At 42.2% G+C, this 24,827-nt stretch overlaps 1 protein-coding gene across 9 annotated transcripts in view; it reads left to right on the top strand.

Moving 5' to 3' along the window:
* The window catches only part of ELMO1 (engulfment and cell motility 1), an 813,276-nt gene extending 790,730 nt beyond the window's left edge, over positions 1 to 22,546 (top strand). For all 9 annotated transcript variants that reach the window (XM_081244556.1, XM_081244561.1, XM_081244557.1 and 6 more), the window contains 3 exons: positions 3,981 to 4,063; positions 15,381 to 15,458; positions 20,977 to 22,546. In XM_081244556.1, the coding sequence (XP_081100682.1) occupies positions 3,981 to 4,063; positions 15,381 to 15,458; positions 20,977 to 21,177 (362 nt within the window). In that variant the 3' untranslated portion in view covers positions 21,178 to 22,546. The remainder of the gene's footprint in view (positions 1 to 3,980; positions 4,064 to 15,380; positions 15,459 to 20,976) is intronic.
* The last annotated feature ends 2,281 nt before the right edge of the window (positions 22,547 to 24,827 follow it).

Here is a 24,827-nt window from a genome sequence, read left to right as displayed (position 1 = left end):
CTGTCCAGCAGTGCCTGGGCCCCTCAGAGACTCCCTTTGAAAGAATCTAGGCCAGCACTGTTCACTCCCACATCAAAGGGTTTTGCTCCCTCACACAAGGCCATTAAGCCTGTCACAGCAGAGGAGAGAAGCAAGGGCCACAGCAAAGCAAAGTGGGCAATTTGGGTCATTGAAGCGTGGGGAATAATTCAGGCGCCTCATCTACAGAGAGAATTAACTTTGACTATTGATAATGAGAATAATAGCAAATAACATCTTTTGAGTGTTTACTCGACACCAGGCACTGTGCTAAGAGCTCTACATTACATAATAAATTATCCTCCCCACAACCTGAAGAGGTAGGTATCACTGGAAAATCAGGATTAGGAAAATGAGGTACAGAAAAGTTAAGTAACCTGTTGAAGGTCACATGTCCAATAAATAATAGAGCAAAGATCTGAATGCAGCCATCCAACTCTATGGCCTAGATTTTTACCCACTTCTCCAGACCACCTAGATTCAAAGCCAGCAATGATCTTGGCTCCAGCATTGAGTTAATTCTCAGAACAACCCTGTGAGATGGATGGTGTTATATTTCTACATTGTAGACAAGAAAGCTTATGCTCCAAGAACTTAAGCCCAAAGTGGTATAGCCAGTAGATGCATCTAGAATTGAAATCCAGGCTCTGTGATTCTAAAAGCACAGCGCTTCCAACCACTCCAGGCTTCCAAGTTAGAGTCCAGATTCTTTACTAAACTGTACGGGGATCAGCCTGCCCCTCCTCTGTATTTCTGCCCATAGGAGCTTCCATGATGGAGCTGTGTATACAGCAAGTGCTCATGGCTTACTGGTTACTTCCTGGGGTAATTTCTGCCTCAATTTGGCTCCCGGGGGTGAAAGCTAGAACAATTTTTATCATGGTGGCCACATTTACTTTTTCAAAGGCATTTTTTTAATCACAATTAAAGTTCCTTCCCCAGATAGTAGCAATCAAAGAGTTTCCTGAACATATCTGAAGTGATAACCACTTCCAGGGCTGTGTTCAGCATGATTTGGGGGTCTGACGTCTTCCAAATATAGGGGAAAATCATGGCCTAGCAAGGGACCATAGAATAGAAGAAAGAGCAGCAGTCCCAGCTCTGTCCCTCACTAGCTGTGTGACGTTGCATGATTTATTTCTTCTCTTTAGTCCTCAGTCTTCCCATCTATAAAATGGGAGTGTTGAATTAAAGATTGTCTCAATCCAGCTCAAACTGAAAAAAGCATTGAAAGAAATGACGCCAGGCCGCAAGGAGTTAGAGTGGGCGTTAGGGAACCAGTGGTGACCCTCCTGGTTCTCATATCTCTGAACCCCACTTAGTTATGTTGCTTCTACAAAAAAGGGCCTGATAGAAACACCAGCCCTGCTTTGAAGTAATCAAGGGCCCTCTGTTGCCTCTTAAGAGTGTAGATTCAAAGGATATGGGTCTGATTCTGCTCATGGGTTTAGAGAGGACAGCATTTTAGCCCTTCTGATGCCTAATCTTCCAGTGCATCTAGAGACAAACTATGTAAAGAGCAACCTTTAAAAGCCATGCTGTATTTTTAGAATTTTGTGTTTTCCTTTTAGCCATAATCCTGTGAGTAATATAGCAGCTCGTCTCCTTGACAGGGGACAATGCATATAAAATACATAAAATATGTAATGCCACAAGCACGGTGGAAGAGTGCTTTTTCTCCACTGGTTCCTTCTCATTAGAGATTCTAAAGACTGCTCCCACGACAGACTTTAGTGTTACTCTTGTCCCGTTCCGGGTTAATCTTTTCCAGTTTTCAAAGCCAAGGGGTAACTTACTATTTATAGATCTTCAAAGCCAAGGGGTAACTTACTATTTATAGATCTTCATTGACCATGTTACATATTATACAACAGAAGACTGCCCTGTGACTCAAACTCCATCTGAAGCTTGAGGAGGTTTTTGGATTTGGTATGTTAACTATATCACAAATTCACTTTGGTGGTGGATTGTCATTGAAAAGTAAATCTTAAGTAAACCCAGCTTCCCAAAGTGCCCAAATATCTCCTCCTGGGGTAGTGATTAGGTAGCCAGGTCAGCCACTGAGAAGAGGGCTGACTGTTGGTTCCGAAAATGGTTTTGAGGAGAACTGAAGTCAGAGGCTGTGGTCAAAGGTAGGTTCAGGAATCACAAGGACCGTCTAAAAGAAGATGCCAATCTCGAGCAGCCAGGCAGAGAAGGAAAGCGGTCCAAGGTCAAGGGTCATGCCGTTCAGGAGAGGCTGCATCACTACATTTTGCTGCAAGAATAAATAACCTCCAAAATCTCAGTGGCTCAGGACAACAGGAGTTTATTTCTCACTCCTCACATTACATAACTGACATGGGCTTTCAAAGGACCGCTCCACACAATCACAGAGACTCAGGCCAATGGCTGCTCTGCCATCCCAGAGCTGTGCCATCTGGATGGACCATGTGACCGGATCAGTCCCTGTGGCTGGAGAAGAGAGGCTGGTAGGCGTGGACTTTTCACTGCCTCAGCTAAGAAAGAGGCCATTTCCTCTCACATTTCATTGACCAGAGCTAATCGTATGGCTCCACCTAACTGCAGAAGTTGCTGGGAAGAGTAGTCTTCCATAAGCCCGGAAGGAGAGGAGAGGCAGTTATTAGTGAGTACAAGTCAGGTCTACCAAAGAGATCTAGAATCAGGACTGCAAGCTGGAGGGACAGACGTGGTGGGAGAGCTAGCAGGGGGTGCCTGCAGAGAATCCTGGAAGAGTTCCTCACAGCCTCACTCTTCTCTAGGGTTTGAGAGAGCTCTAGAGGTGTCACAGATTTGGACAAAGTTCTTAGCAACTTAAGGGTACAGGGACAGTGTTAGCTTTTCAAGAGCCTTCCTGTTACGTCGTTCTGACATTCTATATATTTTATAATTTTCTCTTCATCTAAATGTCACCCCCAAACCCAATGCCTCAATAAAAATAGGTGAACTTTAATCATGAAATCTCTCATTATCTTCATCCTTAGAGGAGTCTAGAAATTGATGACGCAAAGCTTCTGCAGATCCTAAGTGAGCTCCTAAATTCACAGTCCCTTACACGAGCGAAAGATGAGGAATTGGAAAGGGACAGATGACTGTGCAGGTTTTTAAACTAAGCTTCCAAACCGTCCTACTGCCTTCTCTCCATCAGATGATCTGAACAACAGCTTTAAAGGCCCAAACCTTTCCACATCTTTTATCTTCCCCCAAGTTCTGAGTAGGATGAGAGAGAACATCATTTTATCAAACTGCATTACGCTCAGGATTTCCAAGACAAACACCAGCTACCACTTCCCTGTCAGAAAGGAATGTTCCCTCTATTTAATGGAGTTTAATTTCATTGTCCATAAAATAGGAATAATAAAACCTGCCTCACAGAATGGTTGTGAGAAGTAATGAGATGGTAAAAGGGAGAATTTGGAGAATGAGAGTTCAGGATGGTTTCGATTCAGATAAATTTTTTTGTGATAAGGTTACTTCCCCTCATTATCCAAAACTCAGAAACTAAAGAGATGTAGCAACTGTAGCAGGAGATGTCCATCTGTAGGAAGCATTTGGCATTGCTCCTGGCACACAGATGTCTTCCATAAAATCAGTATCAGTACCACTATTAGTATGGTTATTATGGCTGCTTCTAATACCATCACTTTTAATGCAACTATGATGGGTTTGTTGTTGTTGTTTCTGGTCTTTTTTTTTTAGGTATTTGCTTTATTGAACCAAATTCTACTATGAACATAGATTTTTCTCCCCAAGGATGCTTTTTACCAGGATATAAGGATATATTTTAGTTCTAGCCCTGGACACCGCTTGACTTCTCTTGTCTTTTCAACTCTTTTGTCTCCTAGCGGTAGTGTCTGGGAATGGCAGCCGTAGCAGCAGACTCGATGCTTAGTCTTGCTACTTTATGGATACTTAAGCAGTCACATGATGTAGTTACTTTCATTTTCTCTTATGAATTGCAGTGCCGGTGGCAGATATCAAAGCTGTGGTGACGGGAAAGGACTGCCCTCATATGAAAGAGAAAGGTGCCCTTAAACAAAACAAGGTATGATTTCCAAGTTATTGCAAATAGTTCTGTCTGCTCAATACAGTTATTGACTGCAGTGGGCCAAGCCCTTCTTTGGTAGCTACGCTTCTGTGGTTGGTGTGTGTTTGTGTGTGTGCGTGTACACACACACACACACACACACACAGTTACACATCTCTTAAACTCAGCTCCTTTTCCTTTCCTCATTCCTTTTACATCTCTTACCTAGTCTTATTCTTTCTCTCACTGATCACTTGTCGAATCTCCACCATGTCTTGCATTCTCTCACTTCCTTTCTACGTACAGCCCTAGGAATTGCCCTCTCTCTGTTGTCACCAGTCTTCTCTCAAGCCTTTTCCACTCATCTCCGTCCATCCTCTGGGCCTCTGCTAACCTTCTATTTATGTTCATATTCTCCCTTCTGCACTTCCACCCCAATCCCTTTCATTTCCTCCTTCTTAGTTACCTGCCTGGTGTCTCAGTGAAGTCTGGGAAAGGGAGGAGAGACTAGATGGCTCCAAAAAAAATCTTAGAAAACTTTTAAAGGCCTGATATTCTTCAGCATCATGGGAAATATTGTGAAACAGTTCAAACCCAGCTTAAGGGAGAAAATTTTCCCAAAGGTGAATATTGCTTAAATACTCTTAACATTGCAATATTCTTCACCCTCCCTATCATGTTGTTCCCCATGACAGCCTACATTCCATAACAGAGGGTATGGGAGGTGGCATTTTCTGAAAAGATGGAGGAATTTCCCTTGCCCCCAATTTAGAGGTATTTGCCCTTGGAGGGGCCATCAGGGAGCCAATTTTTTACTTCTTGGCATCTTGTGATACATAGTATCTGTCCATGAACAAAATTAATCAGATTCATCTGGGTGCTTCAGGCACCTTGGTGCCAAAAATATCACATAGATCAATAGGTTGCTTCTTTATTGTCCCGTGTCATTATCTAAGAGGAGTGTAAACATTACACATCCTATTTATCAATCAGTGTTGAAGTGAATAATGCCTGCCCTGTAATTTCAGTCATTATAAGATGAAGGTGAATCCAGGTCTGCATAAGATGACCCTATCTATGGTTAAGGAAAATCAAAAGCACTACAAAAGTACTGTTTAGGAAGAAAACAGGGAGAGGATACAGCCAAGGAGACGGATAACAAGATCTTTGCTTCTTAAGTTACATAAGTATAACTCACCTCAAGTCCATATGAATCCCTCTGTGTCAAGCCTGTCACAGTGCTATCATATAAAACACTGAGTGACATAAGGGCATGCCTTAGGGTCTGTAGGTCATCTGTTACACAGCATTTCTTTCTCCTCCAAGATATGGGGAAGTAGGTATCCAACAGCTCATCATATTCCAAAAGAGCATCCTTAACTAAAGCAGCAAGTCCCCAGCCTTCATGGTTGCCTCCTGTGGGGCTGCCTTCCTTCAAGACCACCTGATAACAGAGGGAGCACCGGCTCTGCTCAGCTCCAGCTGAGGTCCCCATGGTTATATAACACTTGGAGCCGAGCAGGACAAGGCATGAGGAAATTGGCAGCAACAAGAGTCTGTAACCTAAAGAAGGCTAGGAGGGGTGTAGTTGGCAGCCAAGCAACTTGCCAGGGCTCAAGCACTCTGATTGGGACAGCGAATTATGTAAAACAGGTGTGAAGGAACTTCTGGCTTCACCCCAACCTGTAAAGAGCCTAGGAGTTGTCACTCCTATCCTTACAGTAAGAAGAAACTGAATAAAGTGAAAATCAACAATTTTCTTGGAACTACCGAGAGAACTGATGTTACAGGGGAGACCACAGCCATGGAATCTGGAGAGTCAGGTACATCCAGAGAGTCACAGCCAGATCTGCTCACCTGAAGCAGAATCTACTGGAGCCGTAAGCTGTAAGATCATTTAGCTGGTAATTCTGATGACTGCTAGTATGAGAGTGAGAAACTCTTGGGGGTTGCAGTCTTGTGGGGGCATACTTTCATGGGCTTTATTTCCAATAAGCCTAGCAGATTCTCTCAGTGAAGATCTTATAGAGAGTCCCCCATCCCCCACTGCCCACCTCCATCATGGCTCTGGGAGGGGAAAGAGGTGAGTAGTCATGGAATATGACAGAGCCTTCTCCATAACGAAGCCCTGTTCTCCAAACCTTTATCCCAGCTAGGGGAAAGGAATTTCTCCCATTGCATTCCTTTTTAGACTTCTTATCTCAACCACAGGGTTGGGGTTGGGGAAGACATAATCAACAGCAGTCAGAACCTCAAGGAAATCAGTAGGAAACTCTGTAGCTATGCTACCGGGAAAGCTATACTACTGGAGATACACCTGAGAAGGTGACAGCCACAAGACATAGGACCCCTAAAAGATGGAGATTTAATTGGAAAGTTATGGAGTGCTATCCCTCACCCATATCCTACCTATTTGGAATCTATACCACTAGATTCCAAAATAATAACACTGGATTATACCTGAAAGTTCTGCAAGATACAACCTCTCTCTGAGGAGTATTTAGGGAAGCTCAAGGTCAGTAGGGTAGACAAAAACAGGGACACTAGAGGAATTTGAAGCCTCTGGCACTTAACAGGTATAGCAAACATTTAACATATCCCAGTTCCTTGCTAGATTAACATAAACCATCACTCTAAAGGTCTGTGTATCTCCCTTCCTATTACCTGATACAGCATGTCTGGATTTCAACAAAAAGTTACAAGCATGCCAAAAAGCAATTAAAAAACAGCCTGGAAAAACAAAGCACTCATCAGAAGCAGACTGCAATACGATACAAATGCTGGGATTATCAGACAGAGAATTTAAAATAACTGTGATTAAAAGGATTAGAGACTCTAATGGAAAAAGTAAACAACATGAAAGAATAGACGGGTAATATAAGCAGAGATGTGGAAACTCTAGAAGTGAATCAAAAGGAAAGGGTATAAATAAAAAGTACTGTAACAGATATATACACTACCAAACGTAAGGTAGATAGCTAGTGGGAAGCAGCCGCATAGCACAGGGAGATCAGATCGGTGCTTTGTGACTGCCTGGAGGGGTGGGATAGGGAGGGTGGGAGGGAGGGAGATGCAAGAGGGAAGGGATATGGGAACAGATGTATATGTATAACTGATTCACTTTGTTATAAAGCAAAAACTAACACACCATTGTGAAGCAATTATACTCCAATAAAGTTGTAAAAAAAAAATACTGTAACAGAAGTGAAAAAGTATGCTTTTAATGGGCTCTTCAGTAGACTTGACATGGCTGAGGAAAGGATTAGTGAGCTTGAAAATGAGTCAGTAGAAACTTCCTAAACTGAAATGCCAAAAGGAAAAAAATTAGAACATCAAAGAACTGAGGGACAATTGCAAAAAGTATAATATATGTATAATTAAAACACCAAAAGAAAGAGAATAGAACTGAAGAAATACTGAATCAATAATGGCCAAGAACTTTCCAAAATTAAAGATAGATATCCAACCGCAGATCCAGGACGGAGAGAGAGAGAGAGAGAGAGAGAGAGAGACACACACACACACACACACACACACACACACACACACAGGCATATCATATTCCAACTGAAGAAAACCAAAGACAAAGAGAAAATCTTAAACCAATATTAAAATTTAAGTAGATTTCTCATCAGAAACCATGCAAGCAAGAAGAAAGTAGAAATATTTAAACCACCAACCTAAAATTCCATATCCAGTGAAATTATCTTTCCAAAGTGAAGGAGAAACACTTTCTAAGATAACCAAAACCAAGGAAATTCACTGCCAGCAGACCTACTCTGCAAGAAATTCTTCAGCCTAAAGGAAAATTATATATGTTAGAAACTTGAATCTACGTAAAGAATGGAAGAGTGTCAGAGACGGAATAAGTGAAGGTAAAATAAAAATATATTTTTTTCTTATAATTCATCGAAAAGATAACTCTTTGCTTAAAATAATAATATTAAAATGTGTTAGATGATTATAGCATATGGATCAGTGAAATGAATGACAGCAAAGTCATAAGGGATAGGAGGGAGGAATTGGGATACTCAAAACAGAAGACAAAAAAAGGGAGAAAATTAAAAATAAAGAACAAATACAACACATGAAAAGAGTTACAAACATGGCAGATATAATCTAACTATATCAATAGTCATTTTAAATGTCGATGGTCTAAATACACCAATTAAAAGACAGACATTGTCCGAGTGGATAAAAAGCAAGACCAACTATATGGTTTTCTACAAGAAACCCACTTAAATATAAAGACTAAAATAGGTGAAAGTAAGGGGATGGACAAAGATATCAAAATACATGAGACAAACTGAGAGAACTGAAAGGAGACATTCACAAATCCATTATTATCCTGGAGTTTTTGGTACCCTTCTGTCAGTAATTGATACATCAAGTGGAAAGAAAATCAATAAGGATATTGATGACTTGAAAAGCACCATCAGTCAACTACATCCAATTAACATTAATAGAAAATCCACCCAACAACAGAATACACATTTTTCTCAACCTCACAAGAAACATTCACCAAGATAGACCACATTCTGGGCCATAAAATACATCTTAACAAATTTAAAAGAAGAGCAATCATACAAAGTATGTTCTACTTCACAATGAAATTAGACTAGTAAGGGCCTCCCTGGTGGCGCAGTGGTTGAGAGTCCGCCTGCCGATGCAGGGGATACGGGTTCGTGCCCCGGTCTGGGAGGATCCCATATGCCGCGGAGCGGCTGGGCCCGTGAGCCATGGCCGCTGGGCCTGCGCATCCGGAGCCTGTGCTCCGCAACGGGAGAGGCCACAACAGTGAGAGGCCCGCATACCGCAAAAAGAAAAAAAAAAAAAAAAAAATTAGACTAGTAATAAATAACAGAAAGATAGATGGAAAATCCCCCAAATATTTGGAAATTGAAAACACACCATCAAATAACCCATAGTTTAAAGAAGAAGTCTAAAGAGAAACTACAAAATGTTTTAAACTAAGTAGAATGAAAATATAACTTACCAAAATGTGTGGGTTTTAGTGAAAGCCGTGCGTAGAGGGAAATTTATACCATTAAATGCATATATTACAAAAGAGGAAGGATCTAAAATCAGTAAAGTTTCCACCTTAGGAAACTAGAGAAAAAAGAGCAATTTAAGCCTAAAGCAAGCAGAAGAAAAGAAATAGTAAATATTAGAGATGAATGAAATTGAAAATAAGAAAACAGTAGAGAAAATCAACAAAATCAAAACTTGGTCCTTGGAAAAGATAAATAAAATTGATAAATTTCTAGCCTGACTAACCAAGAGAAAATGAAAGAAGATACAAGGTACCAATATCAAAACAGGTGTAGAGATGATGTTCTCATTTGAGCCTAGGATGTGTGTGGGTAGTTTTGGCCTTCTTGTAGGAGATTCCTCTCCCCTTAGAGGAGATCAACAAAACAAACTGAGTAAATGACATTTCCAAACCTTTTAAAAAAATTGTAAATGACACATAGAAAATTGGACGGGTGGGTGGACAGATGGATGGATGGATGGATAATGGGGCACACTGCTATAAACACATAAATAAGACTTCAAATGGAGGCTACTTCCTGGGATTCACTGGCAGAGATATTCCAGCCACTCCCAGCTCTTCTAGGCTGCCTTGAGGGCTGAGAGAAACAGCGGTATCTCTACCAGCCTGGCTCTTTCATTTCTATGCATATGAAAATTGTTTGTCTTGTAATGTTAATAGTGTTCACACATCTGGTTCATCAGGTAAAACGTCAAAAGGCAGAAAGGAAACCCACAGTTCTAATAATTTATTTCCTCAATCCACCCACACCCACACCCCTTCCCCAGTGCTCCAGAGGCCTGCTCCTCCCTACGTCTAGGACTTCTGGATAGGAGAGGGGAGACCTGCAGCTTAAAAGGAGAGTTGGCCAAAATCTGTCCACAGGAGGTCTGTCAGTGAACGGCAGTGGGCAGCACCCAAGGCATGTTGCTGGCTCTTCAGCTTTTCCAGCTAGAGAGTAGGTTCTGACATTTTGTGCCACAGGACTTTCCATTAGCTTAATTACTGAACAGGGCAAACTGGGACATTAGCATCTTTAAGGCAGACACTTGTTAATAGCAAGATGTTGGTAACTGATAGTACTTCTCACTCATTCAACATCTGGCATGCCAGTCATGGTCTAAGGCTTGCTCATAGAGTCATTCACTCAGTGAGCATTAGAGCACCTGAGATAGGATAGACTCTGGGCACAGAGTGATGAACAGGCAGACATGGCCCTGTCCTCCTGGAGCTTAGAGTCCAACGTGTTTAAAAGAGGTTGGTGCAACAGACAAATTCCTGTGGACTCAAGAAGTGTTGGCTTCTTCACAGAGAGATTAGGAAATGTCTAACACTTAGGAAATGTCTAACACTTGAAAAGAATTATCATGGGTGAATGCAAATTCAATTGGAAGAATTTGACTTTCGAGGATTAAGCATTCTAAATTTAAACTCTGTGGTTCATAAAATAAAGTTGATTTGTCGCCTTATCTTTGAAAGTGGGCATTCCTGGTACTTATCCCACTGATTTGGGCCTTAAGAGTTAAACAGTTTTAACATGTAATCACCAGAGGGAAGATATGACCAGATCTCAGTGAAAGGGATAGGAATATATTTGACATGAAAGAAGCTTGAATCTCACCATGTCCAGAGCCCAGCTTTTATTTTTCCAGTATGATTCATGTACCTGAAATAAGAAGCAGATTATACTAGAAGCTGATGTTCTAGCCTCAGCTTGAAAAGCCTGGTCTTAACCAAAAAGCCTTTTATTCAGATTTACTTCGTTCATCATTCATACTCATAATGTATTGAGTATCTTCTTTATACCAGGCCTGTGCTGGGTGCTGGGAATCCAAAGATAAATACGACCTGGCACGTGTCCTTGGGTGTCTAACAGATATAAGACTTAAGTATCAACATGAAATTACAATCCAATATTGCCTATGCCCCAGTAAATTTAAATACCAGGAGAGCCTGGGAGACTTGAGAAAGCTTGTGGAGGAAATGATGTCTGAGCTGGCTTTTGAAAAGGAGAAGCGAGGGGAAGACTTTCTAGGAGGAGGAAACAATATGTGAAAAGGCACGTGGGGCCTTTTGACATGTAAAAGTGCATCCTCTGACTGAGAAACATTGAATTCAGAGTACAGGATTGGTGGGGACAGAGAGAAGAAAATGGGTTAGAGAACTATTGGCTGATCATGCTAAGATAGCTGGGGACCAGAACATTATAGCTGCTTATAGAAGGCAAGATCCTATCTTATTATACACTATATGAATGACTGATTTTGCCTTCTAAAATTTAAACTCAAACTCATAGATATACAGGTGAGCAACAATGCTTCGTAGTTATGATATCTAGTTCTCCGGCTATATTTAGCACACACACATGCCAAGTTATATCCTACACCTTTAATCAAAATTCTTTGACCTCAAGATAACGTAGATAGATGATGGAGAGCCAACATAATTAAAGTGAATGCCAGGCGAGATGGCCAAATGAGGCAAGTCACACGTAAGGAACGGCGGCCAACACTATACACCGAAAATATGTTGTATAAAATTCTACTCTCGTATTCAGTCAACCCATCATCTGACCCCTGGGAGATGGCAATCCCCAAACCAAGCACCATCATGCCCTGAATTTCTCTGAGCATCCCCTAACCCCACATGCCTTGTCTCTAGTCCCAGGGCTAGAGGGTTGAATATGGGGTCAGAGACCATAGGATCAGTTCCTCCCGTATCCTCTAACCCCAGAACTCACTTATCCCAGGCCTTCCTCCACATGGTGAGGTGGGAGATGTGCATTAGTGGAACAGAGGATGGAAATAAGCTGCTCCTGGACATGATTTTCCACTGACTTAAATCCGGAGGGAATAAAAGACCTCAGGTAGTGAGTAGCAAAGCCCCAGAGCATCAGATGTCTAAGAAAGTGTTACGGTGTGTGACAAGAAGCCCCTGAGGGGGACACTGCCCCAGATCCATGACTGCTTACTCCACCATCTCCTGGCACCTCTCTCCCTCACAGACAGTTTGGACAGGTGGCAGCTTCTGGAGTGTTAGCCTGAGAGGCCACCGCTCCCAGCTCCTCCGTCTGCCTGCTCAAAGTGCTGGAGAGCTGACCTCCACTGATGCCTCAATGACAGTCGGCCAGGGACGTCAGTAAAACTCATTATAAGTGATAGCAGCACTTTAACACAGGCACGTGGGTCAGAGAAGTAATTCCTCCAACCCCTCCCAGGCAGCTTTGGTGAAATTAAAGTGGGGAATGATATTCTCACGACTTTCCTATTTCCTCCCTGTGTTTATCAGAAATCTAGGTCATGACAGCTCCGCTCATTCACATCTTCACTGGTAAATGCCTTAGAAGGGCAAAACCCAAAGTTTGCAGGCCCCCTCCTTTTTCTTCCTGCTCCCTCCCTGCCCTGCAGAAGAAAAAATGTCACAAAGGATAACCACACTGACACTCTGGTCTCAAGTGACTTCAGCACCTAGTCAAGAGGCCACATCTGGGCTCTGGTGATGCTCACACCTGCTGTCGTAAGCAAGGGGATGGATTAGCCATGTGACTGCCCTAAGCAAAGTGGCAGTCAGGGTCCAACGTCAGCTGGAAATCCATTGTCAGTTTCACCTTTTCCTGTTGACCTCTGAAGGTCACGTGGTGCTGCTGTAATGTACTGACTGGGTGTCCAGAAGCAAAGCCTGTCCTCTCCTTACTCTCAAGTATGAGTCAAAGACTTTTCCTAATGAATGACGCTAAGATTAGTAAAGAAATCATCATCTATATCAGTGTTGCTCATCTAAGAACAATCTTTATGAATTTATGAGATTAGAGCTTAACATTGTTGAAAAAATGTTTTCAGTTTTTTAAAAGAAAATAATCACCTGTGATCCTAGCACCTTAACATAATTATTTTCATTTCACAATTTGCTTCCAGTTTCCAACCACAGGAAGACATTGTTCATAATTGTGATTTGTATGTATATAGTGTTCATTTCTCTTGCTTTTTTCCACTTAAGATCATATTTTCATAATTGTACTGAATGCCTGGCTGCATGTATTTCTCCGGGTTGCTAATTTGTGATTTTTTTGATGGCTTACCCAAAGAAGGGAGAACATTTATTGAGTTTCTCATATTATGTTCTTACAGATAATGATATATACAGCTTTTGCTTCCTTTTGAATTTTCTTTAGGAATAACCCCAGGAGTGGGACCCCTCATTCTTGATATGGATTGCCTTACTGACTTTTTTAAAAGGATGACACCAATTATGGTACCACTACTACGGCCCATGACCATTTTCATTATAAACTAAAAGACCCAAAAGAGATGCCAAACTTATGGGAAAATTGTTTTTGTTTGTTTTGGCGAACTCTTTTTTAATATTATTGATCTTAACTGGGCAGGCTTGAATGGAATCCTAAGGAAGAAAAAAATGAAAAATGCAGGGACTTCCCTGGTAGTACAGGGGTTAAGAATCCGCCTGCCAAAGCAGGGGACACGGGTTCAATCCCTGGTCTGGGAAGATCCCACATGCCGCGGAGCAACTAAGCCCATGCGCCACACTCCTGAGCCTACGCTCTAGAGCCCACAAGCCACAACTACTGAGCCTGTGTGCCACAACTACTGAAGTCCGCATACCTAGAGCCTGTGCTCCACAACAAGAGAAGCCACTGCAATGAGAAGCCGCGCACCGCAACGAAGAGTAGCCCAGGCTCGCCACAACTAGAGAAAGCCCACGCACAGCAACAAAGACCCAACACAACCAAAAATAAATTTTAAAAAAAATGAAATATGCAGAGGGGGGTAGTTTTGCAGAACAGATCCCATTCTATGACTCAGCATTCTTTCCTTCACTTGTTTCTATTTCTGGTAGGGCGAGGATGCCCTAAGAGTATGAGAATACTGGTAGGTCTGGGCTCAGAACAAGAGCTGCTTTCCCTTAATGATGGGACAGCTAGAGGTGAGCCAGACACAGATAAAATCCATGAGAGCCACAAATAGCCTGATGGTTGGCTGTGTCAGGAGAGGCATCCAGCTAATGCTGAGCCTTTGGAGTTCACTTGGAAGAATTCTTTCTCATCTGAAATTCTGAAATCTGAAGGCATTGACCTCATCTTTCTGCCTGCTGTCTTCTTTCTGGGGGCATTCTTGCTGTGACTTACTGGCCAAAGGCAAATCCTCTGACAGATGTTGAGGTAGAGAATGATGTGGAGAGATCTACCTCCCTAAGAAAGAACACCTGTGGGTAGTTACTGAGAGTGCAGCTCCCAGATCATAGCACAAGAGAAAGGGGCAGTCATCAGTGGTGCCTAATAGACACAGAGAAGGAAGGCTAGCACGTGTGTTGCAGTGATGCAGAGCACCGATGTGGACTCACTTGGCTCTTCCCTCCAAATTAGGCGTTGTTAGGGTGTTGAGATGTGCAATGACTCTCACCTTCCATTGGTTGTACCCTGCTGTCAGTCCAATAGAATAATCATAGATTCCAGTATTGCACAGTACATACAATTTGAGAAGCATATATTTACATACATATTAGGCATGACACTGAATGTCTCAGCCAAGGTCATCCAGCTACAATGAAATGACAGTGTCACTTAGTCCTTGGTCCTGGGGGTCTGTCTCATAGTCTATTATGAACAAACCCAGACATTCGAATGAACACTCACCAATGAATGAACCCAGCTATTCTGCCACTTGGGCCCATGCTCTCCTTTATGCCCTGCAGCCACTATAGGATAAAACTAGGTTTTGTGTAGCCTTTGCTCTACAGTAGTTCAGAGGTCAAAGGGCATACGTGTTACCTACAGATAATGGGTTCATCCAGAAGCCTCATTGCCTCCTACGTAGCTTCCATGTTGTAGCAAGTTTATAACCCTATGGACACCTGTCTGTTTGGAAATGACAGAAGATAGAGCAGCCCATAATGCTGCTGATTGGGAAAGAGTTTACTGTTTTTCATGGTCTCCCTAGGAGGGAGATGCTGAAGAGAGGAGTAGCACAGCTTTGGGGATACGTGGCCTTGGACAACACACTTAACCTCTCTGAGCTCCTTTGCATAAAAGGGGAATGATGACACTTGGCTCCATGTGCTGTCTTGAGAATTAAATGAGATGGTTCACGCAGACTCCCCCTGAACAGAGAGAAGGAAATGTGCTGTGAACCTTGAAAAACATGCTTCTTCCTCCCGTCAGCCTCACGGCTGCTCCTCTTGCCTGGACATACTGTAGGCACTATTCCAGGTTCAATCTGCAGCCATTTGTGGCTACAAAACAAATGTGTCAACTTTCCTCAATGTGGTGTTTTCTCTGATCTCTCTTAGGAGGTGCTTGAACTTGCTTTCTCGATCTTGTATGACTCAAACTGCCAGCTGAACTTCATAGCTCCTGACAAGCATGAGGTAAGGGTCTCAGTGGGGTTAATTTATGAGAGACTGTCATATTTTCTCAAGAAAAACAAGCAGGTAAAAAATATTGGAAAGAAAGAAATTTCATTTTTTAAAAAAGCCTACCTGAGAAAAATCACGAGCAAAGGTACATCTTGTTGACTTGGAATAGAATGGAAACCTCTCAAAAAACTGCAAGTTGTAACAGATTCAACTTCTTCTTAGCTTGATCAAGAGTTTTTGGTAAGAACTTCCCTGGCAGTCCAGTGGTTAAGACTCCGTGCTTCCAATGCAGTGGGCGTGGGTTCGATCCCTGGTTGGGGAACTAAGATCCCACATGCCACACAGCCTGGCCAAAAAATAAATAAATAAACAAAAACTTAAAAAATAAAAATAAAGAGTTTATGGTAAAGAACAAGAATGTACAAATGTTTCATACTCAGTAAGGGCATAATTGTTAACCCAGAGGAAGTATCAGCCCTGGCTTATAGCTTTGGTTTTCCTTGAATATTTAGCTTTGGGTCAGAATTTTCCCATGATAAACTTATTTCTATTCTTTAAAACATTTGATGAAGTAGGTTTTTTACCATGATTCTTTAAGTTATTTTAAGAGGTTTAGGGCTGTCTCTGCTGTTGGAATTTTATTTTTGAGATGCTTTTATTCCTTTTGACATCTTGTTATATGTATAATTTGTTTCTCTTCTTGAAACATGCTGTCAGCTATATTTAAAATATTTAGCATAAATCCAGGAAAATGCATTTGTAAGATGAAGTAGCAGCTCTGGTTGATTTAACTGTTTCTCTTGTAAACTAGAACCCAACATCATGCTTGAAACTCTTATTTTTAGATGATACCATTCAAATTTTTGTTGTGCATGTGGTTACATAAAAAGCTTTTAGAAAGGAAGGAACATTTTAATAGAATTTGAATTTTGTTCCCCATTTCCCCTGGGAGACTTAGCTCATTTAAAAGTTATTCTGTATTTGGTTTTCACTGGTTTGAAGCTTTTGAATAAAATTGTACATCCCAAAGAGAGAAGAAAGATTATATGCAAATCCTGCATTTAGAGTGGCGCTTAAATATAATTCTGTGTTACTTGACATTTCGTTCACAGAAGGGGATGACTTTGTCTTCATCTTCCTGAAAATAGACACTGTGTCCTACCATTTCTCTTTTTAAATAAAATTGTGGTTGTACACAGGCCACCGTATTCAAGATATATACGGATGTGTAGGAAACTACTTAAAATGGTAGAACTGCGGATGCTATTTAAATCTATACAGCGCTGTTTTTCCCAGTGTACATTAATTCCAGATACGGATAAATGTTCTGGGACTGCCAAATTTTTATTCATATCTGCCATGTTTTACTGATGTAGTGAGGAGAAAAATGCCATACACTTGTGTAAATTAAAAGTATTCTTCAGACCACTTCCGTACCTATTACCTCATTTTATTTCCATAATTGCTCCATAAAATGGAAAGTTCTATCACAGATATCCTTGTTTATCAAAGGGGGAGAGAGAGGCCTCCCAAAGTTGAATAACTCGACAATAGTACTGATAATAGTAGTTATAACCGGAATACTCTGTACCAGGGACCATTCAACGCTTTATGTGCTTCACCTCTCTTAATCCTCATTCTGTAACTCTTAAGGAACAAACTAATGTTATTCCCATTTTATAAAAAAGGGAAACGAGGCACAGAGAGGTTAAGAAACTTGTCCAAGACGAAACGAGCAGTAAGTGATAGAGCTTGGATTTAAACCGTGGGGGTCTTGTTCCAGAAACACTTTCTCTTTGGCCCCTGCACTGTGTAGCTTGGAAGGAAGAAAGCAGGACCTGGACTCATGACTTCCTGCCAGTGCCCATCCCCCAGCTTCAGCAATTATCAGCTCATGGCCAATTAGGTTTCACCTATACCCTCACTCACACCCAGCTGCCACAACACCCCAGATTATTTTCAAAGCTCATCCAGATATCATATCATTTTATTTGTAAATATTCCCATGTGCATCTCTAAATAATAAAGAGTCCACTTGGAAACATAACTATCATACCATGATCACACCCAATTTTATAACATTTTAATACCACGATTTGCAGTCAGTTTTCAGATTTCTCTGTCTCCTTTCTGGTTTTCCTTTTTTCTTTTATACTTTGTTCAGATCAGAATCCAGATAAGATCCATACATATCAATTGGTTCACGTGTTTCTTCAGTTTCCTTGAATCTATAGGTTCCTCTCTCCTTCTCTCTTGAACACGTGCATGTGTTTTCTTTTCCTTGCAATTTATTCATTGAAAAAAGCAGCTCATCTGTTTGGTAGCATAGCCAATAGTCTAGATTTTGCTGATTTTAATTCTGTATATTAGTTTCCTTGTCTGCTGTAACAAATTACCACAAATTTAGTGGCTTAAAGCAACATAAATATATTATCTTACAATTCTGGAGATCAGAAGTCGGATGCAGGTCTTTCTGGGCTAAACTCAAGGTATCGACAGAGCTGAACTCCTTTCTGGACTAGGGGATAATCCATTTCCTCACCCCTTCCACTTCTAGAGTCACCTGCACTCCTCGGCTCATTCCTCACCTCCATCCATCTCAGTAACGGTGGGTTGAGTCCTCACACTGCATCATTCTGACCGCCTCTTCCATACTCAGATCTCCCTCTCTCTCACTCCTGTTCTGTTTCCCTCTTCCACTTTTAAGGACCTTTGTGATTACATTGGGCCCACCTAGAAAATCCCAGATAAAAATCCCTGTTTTAAGATCAGATGGTTAGCAGTCTTAATTCCCTTCACCATGTAACCTAACATACTCACAGGTTCCAGGGATTAGGACATGGTCTTATTTAAAAGGAGGGTACTATTCTGCCTACCATAACCTGCTGTATCATTTCATGTGTTTATCTGCATCCTGTATTTCCTATTAAGTGATAGTTAGACGATTCATCAAATTCAGGCTCTACTTTAAGCAGCAGTAGTGTTGTATTCTTCCATGATGTCTGGTTGTCTCGCTTTTGGAAATGTTTGCAGCCATTGATGATTATCGCCTAGATCCTTGGATCTGTTAGACTTTGGAAAAGGTTGATATTCCAATTCTATTATAGCTACATAAAGAGAAACTGCCTCATCAACTCTTTGGTTACCCTGAGGTTAAACAGTGTACATAGGATAGGCAGGAGAATGCTTGATTCTCTTTACCAGTTTTCAAAATCATGAGCATCTTCAAAGGAGCCCAGTGAAGGATTTTTGGTGTTTGGGTATCATTATGAAGTTATGGATTTAATGTATTTGTACATCAATAGGTTGCAGTTATTGTCATTATCAGTGTCCAAATTATCTAGAGAAAGAAGGAACACCTTCTGGTTAGCTTCTGAGTTCTATTGACAGATGTCTTTGGCAGCTTTCAGGCATTCTGGCATGACAAGATATTCCAGGTTCATCTTGTACATTTCCTACCTTTTCTCTGTGGAGCTTTGGCTCCTTTTGGTATTTAGCAACCAGATTCTGGACATTAGGTGTGCCTGTCACTACTGGGTTGGTCATTATTTTCAGGGTTTTTGTAGACAGAGCTTGGAGTTATGTTTTTTTAAAGATAAAATACACTGTAAGTTCATATTGATACTTCCAGCTCAGATTCAGTACTACAGAGTTCTTATTTATTGGTTGATGTACTTTTTAATAAAATTTTCTGTACTTGCTGCTTCTCAAAAGAAAAGCACCACAGAAGTGTTCCTGTGGGTTAAATTAATCTGTACTAGGAAGCTAGCCAGGACTGGGAAAGCTGTGTACAAAGAGCAGTAATCCCCAGCACTTAGGGATTTACAATGAAACAGTGCCAGAGCTGAAAGGGGCCTTAAAGAGCATGGGGTTCAGTGGTGCCCATATCTAGAGGTACATCAGAATTAGCTAGAAGCTTTTCCAAATAAAATTTCCTGACCCAAGATCCGTAAGATCAGGATCTGCAGGGTAGGACCTGGGTATCTATTTTTATTAAAGTTATTTACGAGGAAACGAATGTTTCGATGTGTTCGGAGTCTACCTAAGGTATTCATGAGGACACTAATACTTCCAGAAATCCTTTAGCACTCAACTGATGTTTAGATAGGTTAAATGCTTTGGCTGAGATCACATAGCCAAGGCAGAACCAAAGCTCTACAGTTCAGGGCTGCACTACTCAGGCATGGGCCTCGTAATACACCCATGGTACACCTCCTTGGCTTAAAAAGTGGTGCCACCAATGTGCGTCGTGGTAGATTTCTATCACCTCACTATGACTTAAGATCTGTGTAGTGCTTGCCATCTTGTAGTACTTTTATGTTGAGATCTGCTGTCATATTCGGGAACATAGCCCAGGTAACCACAGTGCAAAGGACAAGCTAAGTAGGGTCTGGAATTGCAGCTTGACCCAGTGAGGGCAAGAGGGGGAAATCTGGAGCATGTTCTAGAAGGAAGACCAGTCCCACAGGAAAAGCAGAGAAATTGCTATCAAAGAAGCCTTATATAGGACTAGGACATCCAAAAGGTGAGCAAGCAGAGCATCCAGAATGCAGGCATTTTTCTGAGATGCGGGCAGCAGAGGCTTGTTCTTCCACCAGGTATCATGGCTGTAATACCAGGTCAGGGCAGGGTTTCAGCCTCTGGAGGGAAACTGACGAGAGCAAGGCAGGTCCTCAGATAAATGAAGCACAGTTCATAGTCTACTGGAGAGGCAAAGGACGCGATTAATTTTAATGAGAGGGGAAGAACCAAATTCTTGGTTGGGTACCATGGAGTGCTTTCCAAAAACAGGTGATGTCCCCAGGGACCAGGCTCCAGAGACCTGGAGGAGAAGAACCTTGGAACCTGGAGACCCAGGCAGAAGGGGTCCCTAGACCGGCAGCCAAGCCACCTTCCGTTAAGATCACCCAATAATTTTAGCCACTTTGCCCACCAGACATTGGGCAGCACTCAGATATTTCCTAGACCTTTTGCTGAGAAATGCAAAGGTGGGCCTCCCATTGGGCTGTCATTGTGAGTGCTGGGAATCAGATAGGATAGGCAGAGATTAGCTACTAGACTGGGAACCATACTTGGAGTGCGGAAAGAAGCAAGCTTGACCTGATGTTGAGTCCAGGAGTGTTGGGATATATTCTACCAATACCTTAAACTCATTGACTCACTGGTGGGATGTTAGAGATATTATGTTGCACAGGCATGAGAACCCAAACCCTCCTGCTGCGCCACGGGGAGGCATCATGGGCACAGAAGAGTGCAGGCACTGGAAGCAGATTGCGTAAGTTCAAATCCCACCCACTCCACGTACTACCAAGTGACTTAATTCCTCACCACCTCAGTTCCCTCATCTGTAAAACAGAGACGCTCCCAGAAGTGTCAGCTTTATAGAGATGCTGTGCATATTAAATGATGATGTAGGCAAAGCACTTAGCACAGAGCCTAGACCATGCTGAGTGATCAGTAAGTGTCAGCTATTGTTCCTCCTCTTGTTATTGTCATCAGTAGTTCTCATTGTCACCTCCCTTCCCACCAGTACTGTATCTGGACAGATGGGCTGAATGCGCTGCTGGGGAAAGATATGATGAGCGACCTGACGAGGAATGACTTGGACACGCTGCTCAGCATGGAAATCAAGCTCCGCCTCCTAGACCTGGAAAACATTCAGATCCCCGACGCACCTCCACCCATCCCCAAGGAGCCCAGCAACTATGACTTTGTCTATGACTGTAACTGAAGCGCCCGGGGCCCAGAAGCTCCCCCTCCAAAACTGGAAGAGCTAGCTAACAGGAGAGAAGAATGAAAACGCTCCCATGCCTTGGAATCCGCTGTGGTAGAGGAAAGCTGCGGGCCACATTTCCTTTGGCCCCAATGCCTCTAGCCCCGGCGTCTTCCTGCCCCTCCCTGGCGTCCTGCTCACTGCCCTGATTCCGTTCCTAGACTCCCGTTGCTTTAGGTCACCTCCCGTTGCTGCAGCCTAAGGTGGGAGAAAAGCAAAACCCACCGCCAGTAAGAGAGCCAAAGGGCCCTTCCATCTTCTTCCCAGCAGGCAAGCCCTCCCCTCCTGGAGGCTGAAAGCCAGCAGCACCAGACCGCCCCCAAACCTACAGCCAGACCCAGGGGTGTGCCCGAGGCCTGTGTCTGGAAGAAAATAGTCTAGCTACTTGAGAAGACCAAACACCTCCTCGTTCCCTTGCTTCTAGAGTCCGCTCACACCACCAGTTCCATGTGAATTGAAATCTGCTTCCAAACCCCCTCCCTCCTGCATCCCGGCCTTTGCCTGCCCTGTTGCTCTCTGGTCCCAAGAGCAGTAGCAGCAGCTTCTTCCTAATTCTTCCCAGGGCTGGGTCTCCAGACACAGTCTGTGGGTCCCATGGCCACTTCACGTCTGCCCTGTGACAGTGACCACCCTTCCTGCCTCCCAGCTAGTCTTGGCTTTTCTCTCCCCGCCCCAGCCCAGACCTGCCCTCTTCACTGCCACACAACCTTCCAGCCCCTTAGCTGAAAGCACAAATGGTGAAACCAGTCCCCTTGCTCCATCTCTAATGTACTAAATCTAAAAGCCTCGATGAGGGGCAGTTGCTTATCGAAGGGTTTGGTGGTCCTCCTCCTGGTGGCTCTGCTGAGCACAGGTTTCCACAGGATGGTCAAGTACCCAAGTTTACATCGTTGTAATTATTACAGGTATTGACAGTTTGCAAGGGTTCAGGGTTGTTGATTTGGGGGGGGGGGTTATGGGTTTTTTTGGTTATTTTTTTTCTTTGCTTTGTTTTTGTACAAAAGAGTCTAACATTTTTTGCCAAACAGATATATATTTAATGAAAAGAAAAGATACATAAAGGTGTGTACTTTCCAGGGTTTTTTTTTTTTTTCTAATTATTTGAATCCTAAACCTCTTCCTGAGAATAACATTCCCCTAAACATGCTGTGGAATAAAATTAATTGTGATGAGTTGTGGGGCTGGTGTTTTGATTTGGTAATTTAGGTTCTTGCTGCTCAGGCATCAGCATCATCTGTGAGCTTGTTAGAAATGCAGAATCTTAAACCTCACCCCAGCCCTGCAGAATCAGGTGATGCACGTGCATATTAAAGTTTGAAAAGCACTGGCCTAGGGGACTCCTGACCATTGCTGTGTCACCATAGGCTCTGCACATCGGTAAAGAATGATCCTTCTAAGAAGACCATCTCAAGTCATCTAAAAAAATCAGACCCACTATGTAATAATATGATCTATTCATTTTACACTGTTGCCTCCTGACAGTGACTTTCTCTTTTATTTTTTCTTCCTTACCATTATATAATTTATGGAACTGACCAAATGAAACACATCACAGTTTGAAGGAGTACAGTGAGCAAAGGAAAAGAATGCAGACCCACAGACCAGAAATCAGTCAAGCCAGAACTAAATGAATCTAACTATGAATGAATGAAATATGGGTAAGAGCCCAGCAAAAGATTTTTCTGAGGTTAGTTCCTTTGGGGGCATATCTGGATCATAAACTCCAAGGGCTGGAAGGGATATCAGAAAGGTCCCAGTGATGCAGAATTTACAGCACAAGCCACTCTCGACTCTCAATAGAAGTGTTAGGTGCCTTCAGGTCACTGCTGTTTATTGTTACCCAGATGTGCAATTACAAATTGACCTGGGTTGAGATGACATTACAGGAAAAAAAGAAAAAAAAGACCTCCTTTATAACCCATAGTAATTCCCAAGCGATTATGCTTTACATCAGTGCACACCTGAGTGTCAAGTTGATACTTCCTTTACATTAAGCTTTGATGATATTAACATGTACATCCTTCATGTCAGGAGCACTTATTGATCTACCCATCATCCTGATAAAATGATAAATGTTAGGTAACAGAAAGCAGACAGAGTCATACCGTTTTTTACTTAGGAATTACCTGACTCCATCCATGAACAGGGGAATTCTTTGGACCAAGATATCTGAGGTCCTAGGACACTGAGTTTAAGAGATTGATGGTCCTATGACCCTTGCTAGGAAGAACAAGCCCTTCTCTGTTCTGTTGCTCCTGCTTTGGTCAATTAAATAGAAACTAACCCTTTCAGGGCTATTAAAGCATTCTGCTTCATCCCTGTAGACCCTCCTCTCAAGGACTGGTGAGGTCCTGAGAGTGTGACATCATTCCTTCATTTTGTGGCAATATGGTGCAGGGTTGCTCTCCATTTGGCCACCTCAACTTCTCAGCCTAGGCTGCCGAAGGCAACTTTCCCAGCCAGTGGGCTTCCCACAGCCAGCTCAGCTCCCATCGCCACAGGTTTCTAAGCTTGGACAAATCAGCCAAAGCCAAGGGAGCACTGAAGGAGGAGCCCAGTTTTGTTGTGAAGTCTAAGCTGCATCCTCCAATTCAGCTTTACTGAAATAAAACTGATCCTTGAATTTTAATCCACTGATATTTTAATTCCTCTCTTATTCTTATTCAGAACCTATAGGGGAAAGGGTAATTAACTGGCACTTTCAAACACAAAAGTGACCAAGGGCAGGAAAATCTGATGATTATTGCAGAAGAAAAAGTGCAAGGCTGAATGTTTCTTGAGTCTATTTGCAAATCCATTCTAAACCACCTTCCAACTAGCAACTCAAGCATTTCCTACCTACCTGCTTTTATAATGAACTGAGCAGTTGTACGATTGACATACATGCCTTTTATCGATTTTTGTCTTAGTTATGAAATCTTTAACTTAAACCTTTAGCTTACTATAAACCTTTAGCTTAAAGGAAATAAAATATTCCTATGATAATCAAAAACATGCTTAGAGCTAGACACTAGGAATGCAACAAGAATAAAATTTGTAAAATCAGGAAGGTTATAATCAAGTAATTTAGTCGAATATAAAACCAAATAATTGCAGCACAGTGTGGAAATGATACTATATATAACTGTGTACAACATAGAGTCGTAGAAAGGAGGATGAGCTCAACACGCTTGAAAGTGGGGTAAGGGAAACCAAGAGAGGAGTAGAAACTTGAATTAGGTCTTGAAAGAGAGAAGCTGTTTGCCACGCAAGAGATAAACATTCCAAGTAGAGCAAAACATACAAACAGAGCCTGGAGGCAGGAAAACTGGTGACTATTCCAGAATCTGTAAAACATTCAGTGTGGCCGGTATGTAGGATGGATATGAGAGGGGAAGGGAGAGAAGACTGCAGAGGATGTAAGAGGCACAAATCATGAAAATCCTGAGATGGTTGGCCAGGGATTTCACTTGAGGGCAAAAGAGTGTAGTCAGAGGAGTGATGTTGTCAGATTTGCCATTCAGAAATATCACAAAGACAAAATACCCATGTGGGGGAAAGATCAGTGGGGGAGAAATAGAAGAGATATTAGCGAGAAGGTGATCGACATAGTCCCAAGCAAGAACCAT

The sequence above is a fragment of the Mesoplodon bidens genome, assembly GCF_964165515.1.
Source record: "Mesoplodon bidens genome assembly, chromosome: 9".
In the NCBI taxonomy this organism is placed as follows: Eukaryota; Metazoa; Chordata; class Mammalia; order Artiodactyla; family Ziphiidae; genus Mesoplodon; species Mesoplodon bidens.
The sequence above is the reverse complement of the archived record's forward strand: the minus strand, read 5'-3'. Positions and strand labels throughout refer to the sequence as shown.